The sequence below is a fragment of the Passer domesticus genome, chromosome Z (genome assembly GCF_036417665.1).
Source record: "Passer domesticus isolate bPasDom1 chromosome Z, bPasDom1.hap1, whole genome shotgun sequence".
NCBI classification, from domain to species: Eukaryota; Metazoa; Chordata; class Aves; order Passeriformes; family Passeridae; genus Passer; species Passer domesticus.
In genome coordinates, this window is record NC_087512.1 from 44,612,890 (window position 1) to 44,638,130 (window position 25,241).

Below are 25,241 nucleotides of genomic sequence, written 5' to 3' on the forward strand. Positions count from 1 at the left end.
CCTCTCATCCTTCTTGTACCACTTGCCAGTGCTTGTCCCCCACTGACCTCACATCACTGCCATGCCACAAGGAGAAGCTAAACTGGGGAAATGATATCCAGTGGTGCACAAGGATTTTCCACCATCCTACAGGTATTTTAACAGAACAAAATAAAGCAAATGCTCTGTTCACTCCTCATAAACAGCTGTGTATTAGCTGTCATATTGGAAAATGTTGTTCAAATGTTTTAATTGTTGGCACCAGCTCCCAGAATTTTGGGAATTCACACTTTCCTTAGAGGAACCTAGGTTTAAATAGGCATCACTAGCAGAGCAATTGTCAGCTCTTCAGTATTGACAGAGATGTTTCCACTGAAGTTAAATCACTAATTCTTTAAAAAATTCCACCCAATATAACCTCTCTTTCAAACTCCTCTTTATGTGGGATGAGGCATAATGCTTTGTTGATTGTAAACTAAATGTGCTCTTTCTCCCTCTGTTGTGACTAACCATGCAGAAATTCTTTGTTTTAGAATTCAAAATTACAATCCAGCAATATTTGGAAATGTGTAAAATGCAAAGCTCTAGCATATGGTGAAAAACACACAGCTGCATTTATACACTAAATAAAGTCCTCGTTTTTATTTCAGTTTTACCACCAGGTGAAGGTACAATCAGAAAGAATCTGTTGAAGTCAGTGAAATTATGTAGCAGCTACACTGGGAAACCATGGTCAGAATCAGGTACGTGTTTCTTTTGTCCTGCCCTTGGCCCTTTTGTGAGATGTTAACACACAGGTACTGAGGGAAGGAGCTAGGGTCACAGTGAATATGAATGTGTCAAAATGTGTCTTTTATTCAGTGTAGAAGGGTCTGCGTTATTAACTGGAATATTCACTGCTATCTATGATTCTCCAATGCGTGACGTCAGATTACAATCTGCCTGAGCTCTCTGGAATTTGCTTTCAGGTATTGGCATTTCTGTGCCACTTGAAAAAATACCATTGTGGTAGTCTAAGCATGGAAATAAAAGCCAGGAAACCTGAAGATACGGTTCCCTCAGTAACCATGTGTCATCCAGATTGCTCACAATAAGGCAAAGCATTAACAGCATGAACGAAAACATCAACCACTTCACTGCAGAAGAGAAATGGCAGTGCATTATGTTTGTAGAGGGAATCATAATTTAGAGTTGCCTGCCTTTTGTACATTACTTGTTTTCATTCACAGAGCATTTTATGCCTTGAAAATGCACTGCTATACTTTCACAAATTGCACTGCATGATTTTACACGGCTCCTGATATGTAACAAGCAAAAAATTTGGAAGGGTTTGCATGATGGGTGGTTTCTACGGGAGGACTTCATGTCGGAGGACACCTTCAGCAACCAGATAATATTGCTAAGACCAGGCCATTTCTCTGGTAAACAAAACACACTATCAATATTCATGGATTTTGTATTTGGAGGAAGTCAGCTTCCTCACTGTGAACTGTTAAAAACAAATTGAGATTTGTTTTTATAAAGTTTGTGAATAGTTGTAAATTCCTCCATAAAATGACACAACTGAATTCATCCTCATTTGTGCCTATCTATCTAAGTGTTACCTTTCACAGTTCCTTGCCTTTTTATCGCTGTAATGGAGTACAGGGCATCTGGTCCTGTTGAAGCTGTTTATCATCGATTGGTTCCTTTCAGGCTAACACTCTTGGTACACTCCGTACCTCCGCAGCTGTACAGCTGAGGACGGATCTGTGCCCAGTTTGTACCGGCTCAGCTCGGGAGATGCGGGGAGCCGTGCAGGCCTGGAGACGTGGGGGCTGGAGCACACTCGCTTCACAGGTAACTCCATGCCCGGGTTTCTGCTCTTTCTTCCCACAGTCCCCGGGAAGATACGCCCGGGAGGCAACGCGAGGGGCTGGGATGCTTCTTGACGCACCTGGGAGCGCGGAGTTTCACAAAAACCAGCGAGCGCGGGTAGCGCACGGAGCGCCGTCCCGCTGAACGGCGCCGGGGCGGACACACGCATCCTCGCAGCTTGTTTTTGGCTGCAGTGTGCACGCCCACATGCAAATCGCCGCGCACTCCCCCACCTTCCCAATAGCAGCCGCCGCCGAGGGAAAAGAAAAAAAAAGGGGTGGGGGGGGGGACGACCCATGGAGGACAGGAGAGGAGAAAAAGAAGAAAGGAAAGGGCAAACAGAAACGAGAAAAGGCGACGGCGAGAGGACCCCGGAGGGAGGAGAAAAGCAGCGCGCGGGGCGGCCCCGGCCGGGGAAGGGGCGGGCTGGCCCGCGGGGGCAGCTCCGCGCCGCCCCTATAAAAGGCTCTGCGGGGCGGGGGCGCCCGGTAGCGGCAGCGGGGCCGGCGTCGGGGCCGGGAGCGGAGCCGGAGGGGATCGCGGCGCGGAGCAGGCGGCGGCTCCCCTCGGGACCGACGGCGGCTGCCGGCCGGGGAGGTAGGCGGCGGGGAAGGACGCATCCCGGGCAGCTGTCGGGGAGGCTCCCCACTTGTCCCCTCTCCGCCTGGAACGGACGGCGCAAAGCTAGAGGGAAAACACAAATGCGTGGGGGTGTGTGTGGGTGTGCTTTGCTATTGTTTTGGGGTTTTGCCTGTTTATTTTCTTAATGCTTTAGGGTTTTCGTCTTCCGACGTGTTGCCTGCCGAGACTGTCGGCAGCGCGGCTCGGAAGATAGTTTACGGCGTAGCGGTGCATCGGAGAGGAGCTGATAGTCTTTGTGTGTGTGTGTGTGCGTGTGTGGGGGGCGTGGTTGTGTATGCTTATTTTTAAAAAAAATAGTTATTTTATTTTAGCTTATCCTGAGCGAGGCGACTCTGACTTGGCAGCGCTCGCGGAGGGTGGCTCACCTTACCGCTGCCTCTCCCGGCCCCGCTGGGTGCTGGAAGATAACGGGAGGGTTTTCATCCCCTTCACTCCTACGTGAATCCTGTAAAGTCGCGGGGGTGGGATAAAGGGAGGGCCTTGGGATGGGGGGGAGTGTAAAAATAAAAAATCGATGTGGCTGCCTTTGTGATGGGCAGGAGGCTCAGCTGTATGCAACAAATCGTACTGCTGCGTGCTTGACTGTTGTGAAGTCTGGAGTGCTACACTGCAACCTATCATCAGGCTGTTGTTACAAAAGACGAGCTGCACAGCAGCCCAGATGCTTGAAACCTGTCTGGAAAGATACTCGGATTCTAAATTAAAAGTCCTTATTAAACCCTACTTTTTCCTAGTTTTAACCAGAAGTGCCCCTTTTCCCCCAAGCTGATGGCCCGGGAGATTTTAAAGGCTGTACAAAAACGTACTTAAAGGATCAAAGTTGATTTCAAGTGTGTTGGAATAGACCTCGGTGAAGCCAGAGGAGTGTAAACATCTTCTAGATGAAAGCCTAAAATGAACTGAACGTTGAAAATTACTGCTATGGATTAATGCATTAAAATTTATTTTCACCTTTGAAAATGAGTTGGTCCTTGTGTTGCGGAGAAGAGCCGTGTCTTGGGGATGTTCCATTAACAACAGATGGTCAAGCCTGCTGTCGAAAGGCTATTGTAATGGAGCAGTCTTGCTCAGTTTTGAAAGGGGGTCATGGTAGTGAACATTCAGTGCAAATGCTTTTTTGTGCTTGGTGCTTGTGGCTCAGCTTGACTCCCTTACAAGTGAGAATGGCAACATATGCTGACAACTTTCCTCAAATCAGTGATTCTGTGATGACACAGTAGGATATTAAGCTAAATGGGTAGTACCTGGGACTTTGCAGTGTTTTACTGATTTAACAGATAAAAATGATTTTTTGGGTGGGTCGTCATTGTGCACATTTGAATTTTAATTTATGTAAGAGTGAATTGTGTGACACAGTCTATATCTGGTATGGGCAGGAGCTTGATGCCTTTACTCAGGACATAAAGCACATTTTTTCTTGTAATCATAATTTAGTAGGGCTGATTATGGTAAAAATTAGAAGTCAGCCCTTAACAAAAAAGATGGGACTATAAGTTTGGCAGCATGGAACACATGTGTTATAAGTTGAACCTCTTGAAAATATTTAGCCTTAAATAATAAAATATAATGTTTTTTTAGCTCATTGTAAGTATTCTAAAGGGGTTACTAGCTGATCTCTGGCCTATGAAAAATTGCAGTTTGCTGTAATATTTCATTAGAGTGTAATAGTCCAGCAGCTAGCCCAAAATTATTTATAGTAACTTTCCCCCAATAAGTTGTTGCTGAAGAACATGTTGCCATATGATAGTTACATGACATAAACACCTTGGGTGCAGTTATATGTAAGATTTTAATGTTTCTAGGAGTCATGGTAATCTTTTGGATATTAGTTCCAAATTTCCTCTGAATAGAGCCACATAGCAGTGCAAGCATGTTGAAAGTTTCGTAATGGTCTCTTCTTGCACAGAGGCTGAGGCGCATTTATAAATCAGTGTGCCATAGGCAGCTGTTAGCAAACCTTTTTTGTAATGCTAATTTTTTTTCTAATTCAAACATCACTCAGTGCTGTATTGGTGTGATTAGAGACTTAGTTGATCTGGTACCAGATTTGGGATATATCATTCAGGAATAAGCCTTAGTGACTTAAACAAAGTAACAGCAGGTCTTCTGTGCGGATTCTGTGTTGAAGAATTCTCACTTGTTAGTCAAGTGTAATACACATATTTCAGGAAGGAAGTCTTCTCTTGCCTACATTTCTGCAAGGCTGTTCTCTCACCATTGACTTCACCTGGCAGAGTTAGACTCACAAAGACAGAGCAGAAGGAGGATTGGTACTGAACTCATCCATCTGTGGCCAAATACGATCAGCTCTGCTAGTGTTTATAATGTGCATTGCACCATGTAGGCACAGTATTTCTTAGGGTGTGGTTTCTCCAGAACTTTAATCCAGAGTAATTGAAGGTTGCTAGTGAGTTACTAATGGACCTGCTTTATTTCCCCTGGTCTACCTATTCTTTTCTCTCTCTGTGTGTTTCATCTTTTGTGCAGGCACTGGAGTTCACCAACCCAGGGTGAGTAATTGAAAACAAACTCTCCTCTTTTTGCGTGGTTGGTGGTTTTGTTTTTTTTTCACCCCAGCATCCTGTATTCAGAGTCTTCTCATGGTTTTGTGAGCACTGGTGCCAGCACAAAGATGATGACAGAAGGGAGCAGAGAGGGACCCAAACTACCACTTTGTTTGAATAACCTTGAAGCAGGCACCCTCAGTGTTTATGTAGGTCTTCTAGGCTAGGCAACACACCAAATCCTGAAATAAGTGCAGAGGCTGTGGCTGACCAAACATTATCATGGTTCTCTTTTGCTGGTTATTCTTGATGACTCCTGTGAGAGGAGCTAGAGTCAGAGTTTACTATGTTTAGTAAGACACTATGTATAAGATTGGTTTTCCTTGATTATCTGAGGCTGCTAGGGACTCTGCCTGCTTTCTTCAGGTGTGACATGGAAGAAATTTACTCTAAGATCATTTCATATTTATGCCAGCTAAGGATTTGATTCTCAATGCTAGAAACTTTCGGTGTAGTTAATGAGCATGTGCATCTGCAGTTGCTGATACTAAGAGTATAGATAAAAAATACCCTGGTAAGAATCTGCTTCTAGTGTTTAAAAGATGATCAACACAGAAAAACCCAAAAGTTAAAATGTCTCATTCTGTAGCTGCATGCCTTGCTTGTGTTGATTACACAAAAGTCATACAGATAATTCAGAAGAAATACCATGAATAAAACTACTGAATGGAGTACCTAAAGTACCCTCTTCCCTTTCTTTAAAATAATTGGAAGCAAAACTAGTCCTGTCTTTTTTTGCATTTTTGATGGGGAGAAAAAGTATTTTTGCTTGCTTCAAGGTCCAAGAGAGGGACAGAGTAGGATGGAAAACTGTTGATACAACATTCCTGGCACAACTGGCTAACGCTGTAGGAAAAATGGGAGCATTCAGATCTTTAATCGTGGGTTATTAGCAAAAAATCTTGATCATAGGTAATAAAAACGCATGTCAGTTTGAATGCCATAAGTATCCACATACAAGCTGACCTTTTTCCTCTTCTGTTATTTTTCTGGAGGAGTGTTGCTTAGCAGAGCTCTGCCTAATGCAATGGGATTGGTTTGTGTTATGCTGACTTTGTTAGAGAACATTTGGAGTTGGACAGAAAAATGAGAGCAAAGAGCCTTTCTAAGAGTGTTCTGGCTTGGGTTAGATAGTTCTCTGTGAAGGAAGTAAGTTTGAGCCTTTTACCACACAGTTCAGAGATCATTCTGGGCAACTGGTCTCCTTTTTAGCAAGTAGCAGGCATGGTTGTGTGGAAGACAGCTGGCCAAAACCTGTTAGCACTTTACTTGCTTGACTCTCTGAAACAACTTGCTGTTTACTAGTCTGTTTCCAAATGAGTGGATGTTCCTGGGAGCAAGCAAGCCATGCAGCTAATATTCATTAGCATAGTACTTGTTAAATTAATAAAGGTCAAAATTAAGCCAGGTGGGAGGTTGCAGAGCAGCAGTTTTGGTGATGTAGGTGACAAGAGCAAGGTTACGGACCAGGAAAATTTGGACCCCAGCCCCTCTGCCCTTCTTGTGATGACTTGACTGTTTCCTCTTATCTACTTTCACTATTGCTCTAGTAATGGCATTACCAAAGTTTATACTCTTTATGGTAGAAGTCAAAGTGTGTTTTTTCTCGCATTCAGCAGGTAGCGCATCTTTTTTTGGGAGACTTCATGCTCTTTTGCTAGTGTCAGCAAGCTGGGTTTAAGTCCAATGTTTTTAGAGATATACCTGTTTTTACAGCTGAATTTTTTGTGCCTTAAAAAGAAACAAGTAAGTTCTCATAAATATTCTGAGAGCTGTATTAATGAGGAATATATTGATATTCTGGGGATCTATTGGTGGCCTTTTCTCTCTTCCTGTTATTTTAATTATGTTCCTGCAACAGGAGTTTGACTATGACTGCCAATACAAATAGTTAGGACCAAACCTGAGTGATTTAAAAAAACCCAGAACTTCCCTCATCCAAACAATAAAGCAGCACTGAGCTTTTCTGAATGCAGATACATGCATATTTATTTGTGATACTAGTACAGGAGCCAAAGTTTGAAATCTACTCTTCTTCTGAATGCGATGTTCTTATTTAATAAACTGAATTGAATGGATTCTGCATTTGTATTTTTATTCTGCCAATGGCAAAAATGCTTTTTATTAAATTTATTTGTTTTAAGGTATTTTAGATATTTTAATTATTCTTTACCCTATTAAATTAGAGTAGCAGTTCTTACTGCTTTGCTCCAAAGCTATATTTAAATATTCTTGCTAAAGTAAACAATAAGAGGTTTTCTACTGTGTTTGGAGAGATCTGGACTTGGTTCTTTCTTTTAGCAAACTAATACAATCACCTGTCTACCATCAGTTTTCATATTTCTACAGATTTTATTTTTCCCAGATAATTTTTGTTGTTCTTCTGATTGCCAGCCATGTTTCCCACAGCTGCATTCCATGTTCTTGTGACATACTCTTAATATTCATCTCTACATCTATTCTTCCAATTACCTTCATATATATAAAGCCAGATATAATTGCAAAATAGGGTTGTCTGTTGCAGTGTTCTTTGGCTCCTTATTCAACACTATTAAGTATATTCTAAACTTAATGTAAAAAAAGTATGTTTTGAATCCTATATCCATAAAAAACTTGCAAAATTTATTTTTCCTCACCTTGCTCTTTTGTAAGCCTATTGCTTCTTGCACTTCATTCTACTTCTGAACTTACCTGCTGTTTGGAGTAATTTGGTTGAAATTTAGTAGACCACAGCTCTTCAGCTCTATGTTTAGTCCCTTGAAGCTTTAAGAGCAAACTAATGGAGCTCTGTCCTGAAAATATTTCTGAATTACAGAGGTGGAGTTTAGGACTTGCACAGATTCTGCCATCCTTCCTTCCTGGATATGTCTGTGCATGGTGTTGAATTAAGTACATATTAGCCTGCTTTACATGGCTTTAACTGCCATGCTCACCCTAAGGACTGAAGTTTCAGTCGTGGGGGAGTGCAGCTGGAGCTGAAGAATAGAAATTGAGAGTAACAACTGTTAGCTCTGTGGATCAGGCAAAACGGGAAGATTGTCGCATGCTTTCTGGCAGTGCTCCGAGCTAACTGCCCTGTGCCACACCTGACTCAGCAGGTATGTGGGTTGCCTTATCATGTGTGCCAGCTATTTTCATATTCTTCTATGAATAACTTTAGAGATAAGTGGTTATTGAAGTTCTGTATGGGTTGCCAAGGTTGATCATAATTTCATTCCTCTTCATAGATTCATCTGACACTCACTGATTTCAAAAGTACTTGGGCATCTCTGTGTCACTTTAGTGGATTACCATCTCCCATATCAGCACAGTTAGATGGTAGCTATGTGGAAGCTGAGGTCTTGTAGGCTTTACAGACTCCAACTCTGCTCAAGCTGGCAATGGCTGCTAAATACTGACTTTGCCAGTTTATTACTTTCTTTCGTCAATGTCATTTCCTTTCATTGTGCTAGAGGCTTTTTTTTGGCTGATGTTTTTCTGCATATTTCAGGGATATTTTTGTTTTGTTTGCTGTTACTTATGGCTGTGCCACAGGTATCAGTGCACTTGTGTAGATATCAAGTTTAACAGACAGCTTATTCTTTTTGCCTCTGAATCTCAAAGGCACCACTGTGATGTTCTCTACACTATAAGCCATGTTGTGTTCTGCTCTGTTACTGAAAATACATGCTGGTTTATGGCACGATGTTCCCAAATGGCAAAGATGGAGAGAGAAATAATAATACTACAGTTTCTTTTGATGTTACAGGGCAGGTATACACTTAAACTTCAGTTTAATCTTGTATTGAACACCGTTGGTGTCCTTGTCTTCTCTGAAGATAAACAGGAAGTTCCAAAAGCAAGATATAGGATAAGTCATTCCTTTCCAAAAAAGTCCTTATGAATGTGATGACAAGGGCACAAGGCTTCCTAACTTTGCTCAGAAGAAGACAAAAATATGCCAGATGCTTCAGTGACTCTGCAGTAGGATCGTGGAGCACCTGTCACTGTTGCACTTTTTAAAACCAGGTATCTGTCTGATTAGTGTAAATGATTCAGTGACCAGAATGTTCTGTGTAGGGGTGGTGGTTCAAAGTGTTTCTGTTCTAACATTGTCCAAGAATGTGGATTTTTATTTGGGGAAAGCTGCTTTCTCGGGGAGGCTGTGTCTTCCTTCTCCCCTTTGTGATTGCTGCCAAACAGAAAGGTACCTTTTGTAATGTGAAATTCTTTACCCCTTTTTCGTAGTTGCAGTTTTATTGTCCTTCAACAGAATGTGTCAAAAGCTGGGAAAAGTGACTGGGGCTGTGTAGCACAGCCTTTTGCAGGCTGTGTGCTGGTGATACTATACTCAATCAGAGATCAAAGCTTAATGGCATGAATTGAGCTCAAATGTCGCAATTATTATTTTAGCAGGATGTTCTATTATTTCTACATTCCACTAGAAAAGAGCCATTCTATGAGAGCCAAAAAAAAAAAAAAGAAAAAAATCATCTGCTAATATGGACTATGGAGCTTTGGACATTGGCCGTGATAAAGCAAATCACATTTTGTGTTTGTTTTTGCCAAAGAATGGACTAGATTCTTGCCTTTTTTTTTCTTCCATGGGCAAAGTAGGGGACACTCAGTGTAATGTTGGAAGTTGAAATGCTTCACGTATTTCACAATCTTTTAGTGGAAGCTGGGTTTTTTTTGTAAAATAGATGACTGCATTTCATCTTGCATATTATACTTGACACTTAAGCAATCCTCTTGCCTAAGTGCATGCCACAGTCCCTTGCATGTGCATTCCTTAGGGTAAATCCAGCTATGGTGCATGCAAACTTGACATCTTTCATTGCATTGGAGTTTTGTTTGTTTTCATTAATGAGCCCTCTATAAGCATGTTAGAAGTAATGAGAACCAGTTGTTGTGGTCATTCTGCTAGGCAGATATTGCTAACCTGTGACAGGTTTTTTAAAATTACTTGGCATGTTGTGTCACAAGGGAAGGTTGTAAAGCAGCAACCATTTTTGAAAATGTGCATGTGTGTAAATGTTTTAAGGAGGCACGGAGGACTCTGAAAAATGTAGTCCAGTCTTTATTATGGGGCAGTTTGTAAGCTAGTGTTTTCCTCTTTGATGAAGTGTCCCATGTGATTTTTTTGCTGATTGGTAAGGATAGGCCCACGAGTGTCTCAGAAATATATCCTTGGAGTTTGACAAGAGAGGCAAGTTAGATACTCTGAACAGTTTAGTACCAGGAATGTCAGTGTTCATTGTATTAATTTTGGGCCAGGTCTTTCAAAATTGTCATCTGCTCATCTATTCATAGTGGAGCATTCAGAAGAACCCAGCACATAATATACTGACTTATGAAATACCTGTTTGCTCAGTTCTCATGCCAAAGCTAAATAACTTTAGAAGCCCCTTGCCATTTTGCTTGAAGAGTTGGGAAGTCAGATTTCTGTTCCTGACATGACATTGAATTGGCCTTGAGTTGTTTAAGAGCAAGATCGAGGCTTGCTTCTCTGTGTAGTACCTAGGGCAGCAAGTAGAACCTAATACTGGGCTTGGGTTCTGTCACTAGTTTTCATAGCAGAAGTTCAAGCAGGTTGTGAATAAGTATTTTATTGTTGGCCTGTGCTGAAAGGAGTCTTTTCCAGTGGTTGTCTCCAATATTCTGTGAGGTTGGAGCCCCCTTAAATAACAGTGTGAAATTATTTATTTGGTGTTTTGTAGCTATGTGCATGCTGCCATAAGGGTTCTGTAGATGAGTAGGGAGCTGTGTGTCTTTGACCAGAGGTGGCAGGTTGCTAGAGGTAATCCATGAGACTGCTTCATCAGCTTCCTGATATTTTGGCATTATCCTTTAAATGCTGGTTTTACCAAACTTTACATGCTCCTCAAAGAGGGAAAACAAATTCAGCTGGATGGCTGTGTTGAAAGTCATTTACCAGTTGCCTTCAATATTAGATAGCACTGGAGAACTAGACTGGAATCTGTTTACTACCTTACCCAAGACCAGGTAGTCAGTGTGGGAAGTAAACCAGTAGAGGATCTTGCCAAGACCTGCCACTAAAATATTGTTGTTTGTCACCCTAATTAAATTCTTGTCTGCTGACCCAGAAGGTCTCCAATCACATTGCTAGGAACAAGGAGTTGGTATAAACTCTGTGGTGTGACCTGGGTGATTTTGAAGAGGAAAGCATTTCTCACTGAAGAACTCTTTAGATGAAATAGAAAACTCCGTGTTCCTTATGCATTTGGCAGAAGGGAGAGAAATGTCCTCTGTGGGGAGATTATGAAAGACCAGCTTTTATTGTCTGTGTGCCTCCAGTGATAACGATCCTGTGTCCCAGGCAAGACCCCGTAGGTCCAAAGCTCACACCTCCGCTGCTGATCCTGCACTGGTTGTGCCTGCTACAGACTCCAACAGTGCTTAAGCCAGGACACGGATGTGTGGGATCTGATGGTTTCATTCTAATCTCTGCTTCTGCTTGCTTGTGGCCTTAGGTGAGTTGATTGAGCTCTGTGCTGCTAATGCTTTTTATGGCACTGTTTTGCAACCTATTTCAGGCTCTTTGGGTTAAAAGATTTACTTTAAAGATTGGCGCTGTTATTTGTATAAAATTGTCATTGTTCAGGTGGCAGTTTCCCCTCTTTCCTAGAGCTCCAGTAGATGTCTTGAGTTTTTTGACTACTTGAAAGTTTTACTGATGGGAATGCCAGCTTTCTTCCTTTGTGTTTTGCCAGCTTAGTGACTTTAGGTCACAGAATGGACATTACTTTTGGTTCTTTATTCACTGCCTGTTTCCACTGCCTGCTGGGAATTTTATATCCAATTAGATCTCTAGCAGCAGGACAAAAATAGCTTGCACTTGTCCACAGCTGCCTAATCTTAACATAATTGGGATCAATACTGTTTTTCTAGTTACAGCTACTGTGCTGGAAGAAGGGAAATCCTGGTGTTCGGCAGAGAAGTGGCCAAGGTGCTAGACCTTGATTTGGGAGATCTGGGGACTTAGTTCTGGACTCTAGACTTAATTGCACCTCTGCTACACTAGTGCCCATCCAGGCCAGTAGTCCTCTGGTGGTTTGTCTTGTGTAGATCAGTGTAGTGGTTTTGGTTCACCAATTCAAGGTTTCCTGGCCAACGCAACAGTTAATGTGATGGTTCAGTGCTGGCCAAATGTTAATGCACCCACTAGAATATACTGACTCATTTCTTGCTGTGAAGTAGGATTAGGAGGAAGGCAAAACAGGCTCAAAACTTTAAAAGGGTATAAAGAAAACTGTATTAACAGTAACTAAAAGAAAGAGTAACAAGAATCAAAATAAAACCTTTAGAACATTTCTCCTCCCCCTCCACACACCCTCTTTTCTTTCTCACTGACAGTGTAAAGAGACAAAACTTGGGACTTCTAAGTCAGTTCTATTCTAGAACTACTTCTAGAATAGTCTTTCTTCAGTTCATTTAGAGAGAGGAGTTTCTATTGCCAAGCCATGGAGACTTCTCCACAAACATGGTTTTCTTGTAGCTTTTAATTTCCACTAATAGCAGCTGCCCAGGAATCTGCAATCGTGATATCCCTCCCATCTTTCACAGCTTTCCCACAGCTGCATTTATGGGCCATGCCAACTTATGGGATACTGTTTTAAAGATGAGCCGTTCAAGTGCAAAGGTTCTCTTTATCTACCTCTGAGATAGTCATCTCTGGGAACAGAGGTCTTCTCCTTTTTCCCTGGGGGCAGAGGGAAAAAAAACTCTTCTCTCTCTCTGTTCAAACTTCTCATGGGGTCACAGCTACTTCAACATCTGCTTGCTTTAGCATAGATGCCTTTGCTCATGTCTTTGAACATTTCATCTCCCCATACTTTTCAATGAGTTATAAGGAAAAAGAGTCTGATGTATCAATTACATTCTCTACAGCCTTACAAAAGCATTTCAGCCCAAACTTAAGGCATCTCCTCATTCTCTTTCCATCTGGGACTTGACTCTTTCTTCATTGACCTTGGTGTCTTCATGTTGTTCCTATACATGTCTTGACTCTGTCCTTTTCTCTCACTCGAGGGAGGATTGAAGGTCTGCCAGCCTTATTTAAGCATTGAAAGAGTTAGTATCTCGCCCGGGGCCTGCTGATGGAGATGTGATCCCTGCCGGCCGAAGCAGCCGTGGTGTGATGGATTTTCAGGCCGAACTGAAGGGATCGGCCGCATGGCCGGTGTCCGGGCCCTGCTGTGTTAATTCCAGCCGCAGGGCCGCTCCCTGCGGGGCTGCAGGGCCGCCCTGGCCTCAGCCGCCCACCCCGAGCGGGGCAGGACGCCAGCAGCCCGGCCCCGGCCCCGCGGCCTCCGCTCCCTTTCTCCAGAGGCCGGAAGAGAGCTTTTCCACGGGCTTTGTTCCTCTTTAATGTGTGTGCTCGCAGAGGCGTGTTCAGCTTTCTAGTGGTTTAACAAAGTGTCGATATTCAAAACTAGTTACTGTTTGGTTTTGTCGGGCACAGAGGAAACTTGTTAGCAGCTTCTCTTAGAAAAATCACTTCCATGACTGGCTTCTTCCCTCCTCACCAAATATCACTTAATGCAAAACCAGCACAATCAGAATGTCAGTTCATGATGAGGCCCTTCTGTCCTGCCTTCATATCCTGAGATGGATCTGCTCTCCACTGAAGGCATACAGATCACTGGGGGACTCTAGATCTGGGATTTGTAGAATTCACTTTGCTCATGATATTGTTTCCTTCACAAAATGAAGCTTGACACTACCTAAAAGAAATTAAATGTCAAGACAATTATCAGTGTTCCAAAACAAGACTGTATTTCTGCAGAAATCCAATGTTTGTTTTAGTTGCTTCTTTTCTTCCAAAATGAGTCTCATTTGACTTGATACTTGTATAGACAAGATCTGTTGGAGTTCAGCAGATGTACAAATTTTTTGTCTGGGGCAGGAAGCAGAAGTGCTAGATCATGTCTGCTTGTGAGAAAGGTAAGTGCTGGCTCCTGAGGGCATAATGTGTAGCTGTTAGATTTGTACTCTCCATGGCCACTTGATCTGTGGAGAGTTGCCAGTGATGGTAGCTTCTGTGATAAGGAAAATGTGACTTAAAGGATGAGGGCTGCTAGCTTATTTCATGAAGTCCACTGAGTCTTAACTGGTGAAAGCTTTTTAGACCTGCTGACAAGGACTTAGTTTAAATAGTTTAAATTGTCTATAGTGTCTTGCCAGAGCTCTGAAATGTTCTAGTCTTGTAAGATTTGGTAAGTTCACTTTGTTCCCTCTTGAAATAGTGATTAATTTTTTTTTCTCTAGGGGAAAGGTTTTTTTGCCTCCCCAAAGAAAGCAAACAACTGCATTGTTTGCAGAAAGCTGCCTTTGAAGGCTATTTTATGTTTACTTAATACAGACACCAGGCAAGGGGGTGGAGAACTGATTTTCTGCCACTTGAGCTTTTTTACTTTCTAAATCTACAACTGTAAAGAATACATTTATTTAGGAGGGATTAGGTTTGGAGACTGTTGGTATACCAGCTAATGGACTTTTCAACAGCCATTCTGCTTTGAAATAGTGGCTAGCACCCTTTCTTGAAAGAAAGGGCTGGCCAAAGGATGTATTTCATTGTCATCATTTTCAGAGGTTGCCCTGTAGCCTAACTTTCTCTTGAGTAATTTTCTGAATTGCAGAAAATGAGATGAAATTGCAGCTGTGTAGGTTGGGAGGCTGTTCAGGATTTTTGCAGCAGGGTGAAATGTCATGTGGAGAGAGTCTTCTGCAAAGGCAGATCATGGGACAAGTGCATGTAATCTTCTCTTTAATTGTGCAGGTGGGTGTTGTAATGTGGTACTTCATATCACAGGAAAACTAATGCTGTTGGGGATGGATTCCTGCAGCTTTTCTTGCTCTAGACAGAAACCAGTATTTCTGCTTCAGGGAGTTCTGGGTGAGTGTCAGGAGTGCTCACTGCTGTTGGCTCAAAATTTTACATACCTGAGATAAAGCAATCATTGGAAACTAACAGTTTTGGCACTGCAATACTAAATATCAAATTGTATTTCCCAGCTGTGTTGAACTTACCAGACTGGTCTGAAGTGGAGATAAAGTGGAACTTCTGCTCTAGCCAAGTTAGAAGCATTGGGTTGATCAGTTCTCTGTATCTTTGGCTTGCAGTTCTTGCCTGTTGTGAGTTGGAAGAACATCTGAAAGGATGCTCAGCCATTTTCCTCTGGTATTAGTTTGCTGAGTGCTTTTTCTGATGGATTAGTTATTCAAGTGAACCTTGTGTCAGCAGTGCACCAAGTGTGTCAGCCTCTGTGGATGAAAATCAGAGGTGACTAACAAACCTGTTACTTGGTCTGTAACAGATACTGACTGGGGCATAGAGTGTCATTGCAGCTGTAACCCAGCATGGCTGGAAGAACTGGATACACTTCAGGCTCAGGTGTTGTGCTCTTGGTGGTTAGTCCACTGTTAGGCTCCATGCCCTACTTTAATGCAGGGATTTAGCTGGTATGCTTACATCTGGACAGTCCTCAAAAGTCAGTATTTTTATGAAATTTAAAACTTTTGTCCAGGCAGAACAGGCCAGATTATTTGCTTTGTTCCCAGTAAAGTTTTGTTTAACTCCAGAGGGCTGAAGTTCAAGCAGGTGGCACAGCTGAATCTTCCTGACTGTGCATGCTTCTGGCTGCTCAGCTGAGATGAGTTAAAAGATTAAATACATGCTCTGTAGCTCACTACAGTTTGCTAACATGAGGTGAATGTTAGAGCCTCTAAAGCAGCATTTCCATGTTCTGGATCCTGTGGAATGACTGCAGTTGCAGAGGATGAGTATCTGAATTTTCAGTTATTTCTATTTTCAAACCAGCTACCCTTTGACTTGCTCATTCCACAGACTGGTTGAACTTCTGTTTTGCTTCTGTGCAGGGTATTAAGTGCAGGAATAGGGTCTAATTCCATTGATGAGAGCAGTAAAAGTCACTTTGACTCTCCATGGGATACTTTTTGTACTCTTCCTGTGGCACTTTATTCTTATGAGTTTTGGTGTTTAGCTTTAATTTCTGGAAAACATTGGAATTTTTTTTTTTTGCAGAGATTTAATAGTATTGGGGGCCTGAGTATGAAGTATGGAGTGCGTACTCTGAACAGCTTTCTGAAGATAAAAAAGAGCTGTTGCATAACTATCCGTGACTGTGAGAAGGCTGTACAGTCCCTTCTAGTCCTCTGCTTCTGTATGCCAAACTTGTCCAGTAGCTGCAGGATTTGACTCAGGCGGCAAAGGTTGTTTTGTGGCATGGTGGAGAGCACCAAAAATCAAATGGAAGTCTGTGACCACAGACCAGTACCAGTATTCTTGTGGAAAAATGCATGAAAAGAGCCATTATGTTAGTGCTCTTAAAAAGATTTTTGTACTACATTATTGGTCAGTAAGTGCCTGTGTACCCTGTGAGAAGTAATCTGGGTTTCTCTTTAGAGTGAGTAAAAGTGTTGCTAAATCCCCCAAATACTATTCAGAAACTTAAGAGTGGAGGTAGTACAAAGGAGAGGTAACAATTCCCTACTTAGTTGTGTTGCTAGGTTGATTGCAGCTTTAGATATGTAATATTGACATCAAGAGGAAGTGCTTCAAAGACACCCCCCCCCACCCCATATATAAAAGGCTGTAAGCAGAGGGGTGCTTTGGGTCCATGAGCATGGGTGCAGTCATCAGAGCCAGGATTTGTTCTCAGATTCCCTTCAAACGGCAGGCTTTTTCCCTGCTGTGGATGTGCCAGCAGCCTGCCAAGTGCCTTTCTCTAAGTATGATATTAATGGTCTACCAGCCAGATGTGCATGCATCTGCAATGTGTTAGTGTCAGGGTGTTCCAGACAGCAGGATGCCCTGGGCAGGGAAGGATGGCTGTCCTGCCTGATGAGTTGTGAATCCCTCTGTGAAGGAGGGTCTGTGGAGGTCCTGTCAGTGAGTTAGAGCAGCACCTGGCAGAGGTTAAGAAGTCCATGACTGTATGCTCTGTTTCTGGTGTGCTGGTATGAGGTTCAGTTTGTAAGATTTTGTAGGCATCTATTGCTGCTCCTTGGTTCTCTGTACTGGTGTTAAGAAGTACAGTTTGCCTGTTGTGGTGCTACAGTGTAACTGGTGAAACTCAGTGTAACTGGTTTATTTTTGTTAGTCATATTAGAGAATTTCTTTTCTAACACAGACCTAAATTATTAAGAGACAAGTTTTTAATCTGCAAGTCATTGTAGTAATGGAATTTACTTTTGGATGAGACTTAAGGATGACAATTGTTCATCATCTCAAAGCTCAGATCCTTAATTTTTTGCCTAATCTTACTCCAATGTAGGCCTGGCCAGAGGAGGTCTTATGTTCCTAGCACATTTTTGTATTTTTGGTAATCTTTTCAATGCAGTTTGCAATCAGACATGCAACTCCGAATCTTAGGGTTAGGATGCTGTTATGTGGGACACCAGAATCAAATGTGTGTGTTCCCAATTTAACAGGTATTGGAAAGAGTGGTTCTCTTTGTGTGTGTTTGAATCAACTGCTAGTTGTCCTCTTAATGCTGATTCTGTCAACAGAGTGTATGCAGGTACATAAATCAGGATTAATTTAATGTGGATTAACTAAATTCCTGTGCAGACACTTAGGATTCAACTGCTCTTAATTTGAAGTGGCCTTAAAAATCACAAGTAAATTAAGATATGCTGAATTAATTCTGGAAAAAGGTTTGATGACATTTAACCAATATAGTGAAAGCTCACCTTTAAGATTGAGACTTGCTGGAAGGGTATGTGTACCAAGCCTATACTATGCTCTTATTAATTGCCACCAAAGAGAATAATTTTTTAAAATGATTAATATTTTTTAATCCTATATATTCTCATATTGTAGCAAGACAGACAACGCACAACAATTTTCCATTTATTTCATCTAAATGTTAACAACCCTAGCGTCCTTTTTAGTCACTTTCAAGGGAATGGGCATTTCTCCCTTGCCTGTTAAGTGCATAACAGTTTCTCCTACAGGCAGTGTTGACTGGACTTCAAAACAGAGGTTTTTCTAATTTGGCAGACAGTTTTTCACCATTATAAAAGTGTATATGGAAAGAGGCTTTAAGGAAAAGTATTGAATTATGTGGTTCAATCTTTTTTGGAGGGATGTTTAAATCATTTTTCAAAGCCTCTTACTTATTCTCATCCAGGGCTGTCTTTGCTCTTGGAATTTCTGGGGCAGAAAATAAGAGAATTATATTACAAACCTCTTTTTGTGCTTTGGGGCTATGAGATAAGAAACAGTGCGTCTAAATCTGAGCTTACTGAGACCTATGAGACTTGGCTGGAGAGCATGGGGTAAGAAAGAAGGCAGTGGGGTGTTCCATGGAGGGGCTGCAAGGTCACAGAGTGCAGCCTCTTGTCTTTGCCTGTCTTGTTACCTTTTCTGTTTTGAATGACAGAACTTTCCCCTTACAACTTTTTTCCTATTTTTCTTTTCTTTAACTAGTTAATGACTGGCCACAACATTTGTACTGTGTACTGCTGCTGCTACACAAAGGGAGCTTCTTGGTTTTGCTGAAGGAAGATGGCTTTCTGGACGCAGCTGGGATTGCTGCTGTGGAAGAACTTTACCTACAGAAGAAGACAGACTGTAAGTATTAGACCCAAGGGTGTTTTGAGATCTTAAGTCTTGTAGCTTACATGACTATACAGCTTTTCAAGAAAAATAAGGAAACATCCTGTATCTTATTTAACGTTCATCCTCTAGTGATCCCTGGCTGAGTGATCGTCTGGCATTGGAAAGACCCTATTAAAACTGGAGAGTGGTGCGTAGACAGAAACCAGAGGGCTTGGAGGTGCTCAAGGCTTCTGTCCTGAATTCCAGTGTCAGAGAGTGTTGGAGTACTGAAACACTGGTGTCAGATCAGGCAAAGAGGATGCATGACTGCTGTGTGCAGCAAAATAAATGTGAAATAAAAACCCATGCTGGGATCTGCTCTGCTCTGTGGATGAGGCATTGCCAGGCTGCAGGGATGTGCCCTTGAGTCCTTGTTGCTGCAAGCTGCAACAATGGCAACAAAGTTTTGCCACTTCCTAAGGGCAGAAGTGGCAGAGGCAATAGCAGACATTTCCAGTCACTTTAATCATTGAGAGTATTCCAAGCCTGCTATATAACTTTACGACAGAAGGTCTAGATTAAGCGGATGGCATGAAGCATGGTCTTGTATTGGCATGAGGATAAACCCAGGCAACTGATGTTTTTCTGCCAGGGTGGAAATGCTCTCCTCACCATCTGTTAACAGTGTGGAAATTTACCTGTTAAGAATAGACAATACATAAGAAGAATTTCTCTTTGTGATAAAAAGGGCACAGGAGTGTGGATCTAGTATGATGTTCTTGAAATTCTTTTGCCTTAAGACTGACACTTCATAGGTTGCAATACCTCTTGCAACAGCTAAAAGTCTGAGAAAGCACGGGGGTTTTTGGACAAGGGCATGACTTGTGCAATGGGCTTGTTCAGAGGATCTGGCTTGTTAGATCTGACCTTGAGGAGATATCAGTAGGGAGTGTGAAAGGAACACGAGTTACTGAAGTGGTGAGTGGAAATTGGTCTCTGATAAGCTTTCTGAACCCTTCAAATGTCAGGGTGCTTGCCAGCTGGTTGGGTTGGGTTGTTTTAGAAACTCAGTGTCACAAGGGAGGAAAGGCTATCATATTTACCACTGGTAATGATCACAGTCCCTGAAGTCTTCACTCAGGTGTCTGGGGCTTGTTTTTACAGGACTTGGGTCCAGTGAATTCAGAGCTGGAATTAGTCCATTGTTAAATAAAACGGACAAAAGGGCTCACCACCTCCTTGTCTTTTCTTGTATATAAACAGAGCTGCCAGGATGACAAAATTTTTGTTTTGCATGTTTTTGCTTTTCATGGAGCTTGATCTCCCAGGACAGGACTGCCCACCAGAGAGGTCATGGACTGTGTCAACTGCAAGGATTGAGCCTGTCTGCTCTCTGAATGTGGGTAACATCCTGGCCTTGTGAACAGTCTCATAGTTTAGAAAAATGTTACAAATGAAGCTGGGAGAGTAGTCTTGAAACTGGCTGTGGCTCCTTAAGGTTGGCTCTTCTCAGCAAATGCCCATGTAACCTAGGCCCTAAGAGCTAAAAATACTCTTCCTATCTTGCTACTGGAGGTCTAAATTTTGCCTGTTACCAGGGTGCCTTTAGAAAGCAGGGAAATTCTAGAATGTTGTAGGATTTTCTGGAGTGATGTTTAGACTATGTAAACCAGGAGGCTATTTCAGAGGAGCAGAATTTTCCAGTGTGAATGATGGCTTGGTATATTTTTGCCAGGATCTTCTGAAAATAATAGAATCATAGAGATATTAAGTTTGGAAAGAACCTCCAACATCATCAAATCCAGCCTTTGTCAGAATACCACCATGCCAACTCAAAATTCTACCACAAAATGCCATGTCCAGTCATTTTTTGAACATTTCCAGGGACAGCAACTCCCTTCCTGGGCAGCCTTTCCCAATGCCTGCCCTTTTCATCCTTGCAGTGAAAAATTTGTTCCTAATGTCTGACCTGACCTCTGAAAAAGCTAGAGGCTCTGTCCTCTGGTCCTCTCACTAGTCCCCTGGGAGAAGATAACAACCTCCATCTTGCTAGAACCTCATTTCAGGTAGTTTTAGAGAGTGTTTCTCCAGGCTGAACAGCCCCAGTATTGCATCAGGTGTGAAAAGGTCAGAGTTTAGCATGTGTGTCATGTCAAGGTAGCTTAGCCTTACTGGGCAGCAGAGGTGCATTTATATTCTTCAGTGGTGCCAGAGAAATGCAGTAGGGTAACCATTCTGGATCTGCTCAGCTATTTCTTGGTACCTTCTGACAGGTATGTATCTGCAGATTTCCTGTACTAGTTTCCCATCAAGTACCCCAGAGGGCATGAAACTGCTCTCGATCTCCATTCCACACTGATTATTAGTCAAGTCATAATGAAGGCCTGAGACATGGCTTATTTTTGTGGAGCTCCTCAGTTATGCAGCAGTTTTTTCATTACTGTTTCTCATTTGTAATGAGAAGATGTCTGGAGGAAAAGCCCCCTTAACAGGAAATGGTAGTGAAGAAGCAGAACGTCTCCTCTTACCGTGCTGTTACCACAGCTGCACAGTTCTTTCTCTTTGCTTTCCTCTTAGGAGGCTGTTGTCCTTGAGTTGTGTTGATGAAGGCTCTCTCGAATTTGTGCTTACTGAAGGTGTAGCCTAGAAATAGTTTCATCTTACCCTTCTCACAAAAAAAATGTGGACTAGCCTTGGCTTCCCACTGAACCCTATGGTTGGCTGCTGTGAGTTTGGGCTGCATTGCAAAACCTAGGTTCAAAGCTCACCCTAATGTGTGCAGTTCAAGTGTTACTTTGTACTGGATAGCTTCCAACAACACTGAAGTGGGGGGAAGGAGCTCACATGGGGAAAGAGGAAAGAAAAATCATGTTCAGCGGTCACTGTGTAAAAACCTTTCTCTCCCTGCTTTCTTGCAAATGAGGAGACACATCAAACTTGCATGGAGAGACTGATCAGCTTCTAGTAGCTTCCTGCATTGAAACTGGACCATAAAGGTGGAAAGGAGAGTTGATGGTGGGATGGGGTGATAGTCTACTTAGTTCTTGCTCAACAGATTTCCTGTTGACACTATGTAGAGCTCAGTGTTTAATGGCATCCTGAATCAGGCAACTGGTATAAATTTGGCATGCTTTAGGGATTAACCTTGGTAAAATTAGGACGTATTTGTTCGTAGCTGAATCCACCTGCTGTGTACAAATGGGACGTTGCTTCTTCAACTCCAGATGGAGCAGGGATAGGTGAGGTGTCGGGTGCTTGAAGATTCATTTCATTATTTACCAGGTCATTGCAGTACAAAAGTGGCAGAGGAGACTTGGTTTTTCAGTATCTACTTAGAATTAATTTCAGTGAGACATATTCCCTTTTAGTATCTTTGTGTCCTTGTCTGGAAGGGCCAGAGTGGATGAGAAGCGCTGTCACAGCAGGGTCAGGAAGCAGTACGGGAGGGAACCTACTGACCTTTAGGAGCAAAAGAAGATAACTCAGTTTTTGTTGAGCAGCACAAGAGACTTGCTGAGCAGTCTCTACTGACATGCTCCTGACACTCTGATCTTGTCCTTGTGCAAGCCTCTGGTGCAGCAGTTACCAGCTGTGTCTCACAATGTAGCGTTTTTGTTCCTACTATGATGCCTTCCTTCAGCTCTAAAGGTGCAGCCTGGTCCATTTGAGCTGCTCCTCCCCGAGCCTGTTGATGTGCCGACTGAGGTGTGTTGTGCATGCAGCCCACGTGCGGTTACCTTTGTGACTGTGTAGCCAGGTGTGCAGAAGAGAAGCTGTGTGTGCAGGTGGCCTGTTCCCCTTCAGCAACAGGGCTGCTTGGGCACTGCTGTCCACCCCAGTGTGGTGTGCCTGGGGCTCATATTCTCTGAGCAGGCCAGGGCTTGAGCTCAAGGGCAGCATTTCTCATTGGTTCTGTAGCAGTTGCAGGGCTGTGAGAGGCTATCTGTCCACATTGGTCACCCCAGGAAGCTTCAACAAGTCCAGGTGAGACTGTTCTTCTCCAGAGAGTGTAGCAGCAGTTGTGAGGGATGCATGCTGCTTGCCTACAGCCAGGGTAGCAAAGGGTTGTGACATGTGCTAAAGCATGACCATTGATGCTGGAAGACGAAATGGACTTGTCCTGGTTTCATAGCCACTTTTCTGTCAGGTGGAGGAAATGTCCTGCTATGCCATCCTGGCAGCCACTATAAGAGTCTCTTGAAAACAGGAGTAGACAAGTTGTCAGTGTCCTAGGTCTAAGCATTGATCTCTGGAAGCCAGAACACTGTTTAATGTAGGCCGTCAATGTTAATGGCTGAGTGTGTGCTGCCACTACATCGTTTATTGTAATAAGGGACCAGAGATGGTCTCTTCCTGGCACCTCTGTTAGCATGGTCTCAATGGAGTTTCTTACCCAGTAGTTGTGCAGTGTGTGCATGACAATAACAGATGACAGAATATTCTGAGTTGGAAGGCACCCACAAGCATCATCAAGCCCAGCTCCCAAGCGAATGGCCCACGTGGGGATTATGTCAGCAACCTTGGAGTTATAAGCACCATGCTGTAACCAGCTGAGCTAATCTCAGGATCCAATGGATAACAATATCCCAACATTATCTTGCAGAGACTGGCACTGTTACCAGGAGTGCCTGGAAGACTGATGCTCAATTTTTATACCTTTTAGATTGAGGTGCTATTTGCTGTTTGATGTCAGTTATGAAGGGTGTCTGTGAAAAGCCATCCTACATAATTTCCTCTGCTGGATTAAGTGACCTTTGTTTTAATGCTCTGTTTTTACAGTGTGTGCTTGTTTTGAGGTACAGTAGTTACTTAGAAGTCTCTTACCTCAAAGTTTGCATGGAGTGCCTTGTGCTGAGTGTTAAGAATCCAGTTCAGCTGTTAATGAAGGAACAGGGAAAAACATGTTTGTGAGTGGGGATACTGCCTCCCACTAGGTTGCAGGTCTTACACTCTGGCTTTTAAGGAGAATGATGTAGACCTCTTATTAGAAAAGATTGAGTTTTTCAGGAAAGAAGTGGAAAAGATTTTTCTTCATCTGACCAAGAAAACACTCTGTTCTGCTACTAATAATAGACGAGAAACATACAGAATAGCAGCATAAAAAGCTTTCAGATTTTCCTTGTCTTATAGCTTACTGAAAATACATGTTTATACAGTCTTTCTGGAGTGGAAAGTAGGGATGTGGCTACTGAAGCTCAAGTCTGGGAAACGTCAGCTTGTCTCTCAGAAGCTCTAGGCTGGAGACTTGCTTTTGTCCACATGCTTCTGGGGGATGTGATACATCTCAGTAAATTTTCCTGCACTTCAATTCTTTCTCTAAGAAATGTTTAATTGCAGGCCTTTTCTTCTTGTCTTGTCCCTCTAAATAACTGAGTTAGTAATTTACCTGCCTGATATTCCCTGCCGTTCTGTAGATGACCTGCACCAGTGGGTGCTGCCTACCTTCTGGAAAAAAACATAAATTGGAACAAAACAGACTAGATATGAGCCTAATCTTGGTAGCTCTGCTTTCTAGATACCAATACATTCTTGTAGTACTGAAAGAGTTGGCATAGCATGCATCAGCACAGTTTCCATGCCTGATGTGTTAGGGTAGAAACTTAATGGTCTGCTGCGAAAATGGGATATAAGTACCCCACTGCCTCAAAATATGGGATAAGAATTCAGCTCATTTCTAGAAAGATTAATTGGGAGGATTTTTTCAGTCAGAAAAATATAAAAATAAGCCAAAATTGCATTTAAGCACATCCATTTTAGTTCAATAACTGGCACATATCAATGAGAAAAAAATTGTAATTCTTTGCGGATTATCCTCTGAAGCTGGAGGAACAAACTTCTTGATCCTGGCATGCGTGGGCAGAGCGAAGTGAGACAGTGCTTACAAAACTGTTTTGGCTTACAAGTGGATTGTCCTAGAACTTCTGTTCTGACCTTTATTTTGAGTATGATGTCTTAATACTTTGCCTTTATTGTTTCCAGTTCCAGCTGCTGATCGAAGTTGCCTGGCCTCTGTTTATCTTCTTCATCCTGATCTCTGTAAGACTTTCATATCCGCCCTATGAGCAGCACGAATGTAAGTATCAAACACAGCAGCTGCACCCAGAATGCTTGTTGTTTCATGGTTAGTACACGGTAATGCAGCTGGCAAGATGCAAAGAGCAGTGATTCCCTACTTCAGTCAGAAATATGCAGGAGGGCTTAGTAACTCCTTTGCTTCCACCTTGGGAACTGCAGTTAACTGATGGTGTTGCTCCAGGACTGTAGGTTGCTGCTCTTTTTCATGCTGTTTCTCATTTTATGTTTATATTACCTAAGAATTTGCTGTACAACTCTGCAATATCTGTAAAACCTGCACAGAACCCCAATCTTATTTTTCTTTTTTGATCTGTGTGTGACTTAGCATAAAAGAATGCAGTGTTCTGATCTCTAAGAGGGCAATCTTGTTTCCAGGTGATAAAAGGCATTAATGTATCACATTAAAGAGCACAAGAAGGATTCCATTCCTTCCAACTATTACAGTGTCAGCTCTGCATTTAGTAGATTCAGCAGTCATACTTTGCTGACAGAAAAACAATTCTACTTTTTTTTTTTTTTTCATCCTAAATGGGCACATTTCTGCTTTTCTTTCAAAG

The 25,241-nt window shown here is 42.4% G+C and overlaps 1 protein-coding gene across 4 annotated transcripts in view; it reads left to right on the forward strand.

Annotated features, from left to right (window-relative positions):
* The first annotated feature begins 2,276 nt into the window (after positions 1-2,276).
* The window catches only part of ABCA1 (ATP binding cassette subfamily A member 1), a 92,741-nt gene continuing 69,776 nt past the window's right edge, over positions 2,277-25,241 (forward strand). For 2 of the 4 annotated variants that reach the window (XM_064405071.1, XM_064405074.1), the window contains exons 1-3: positions 2,277-2,433; positions 18,499-18,642; positions 24,589-24,682. In XM_064405071.1, coding sequence (XP_064261141.1) covers positions 18,577-18,642; positions 24,589-24,682 — 160 coding nt within the window. In that variant the 5' untranslated portion in view covers positions 2,277-2,433; positions 18,499-18,576. Of the gene's footprint in view, positions 2,434-11,399; positions 11,516-15,775; positions 15,828-18,498; positions 18,643-24,588; positions 24,683-25,241 lie in introns of those variants that run through there. The other 2 variants (XM_064405072.1, XM_064405073.1) reach the window with 2 other exon arrangements.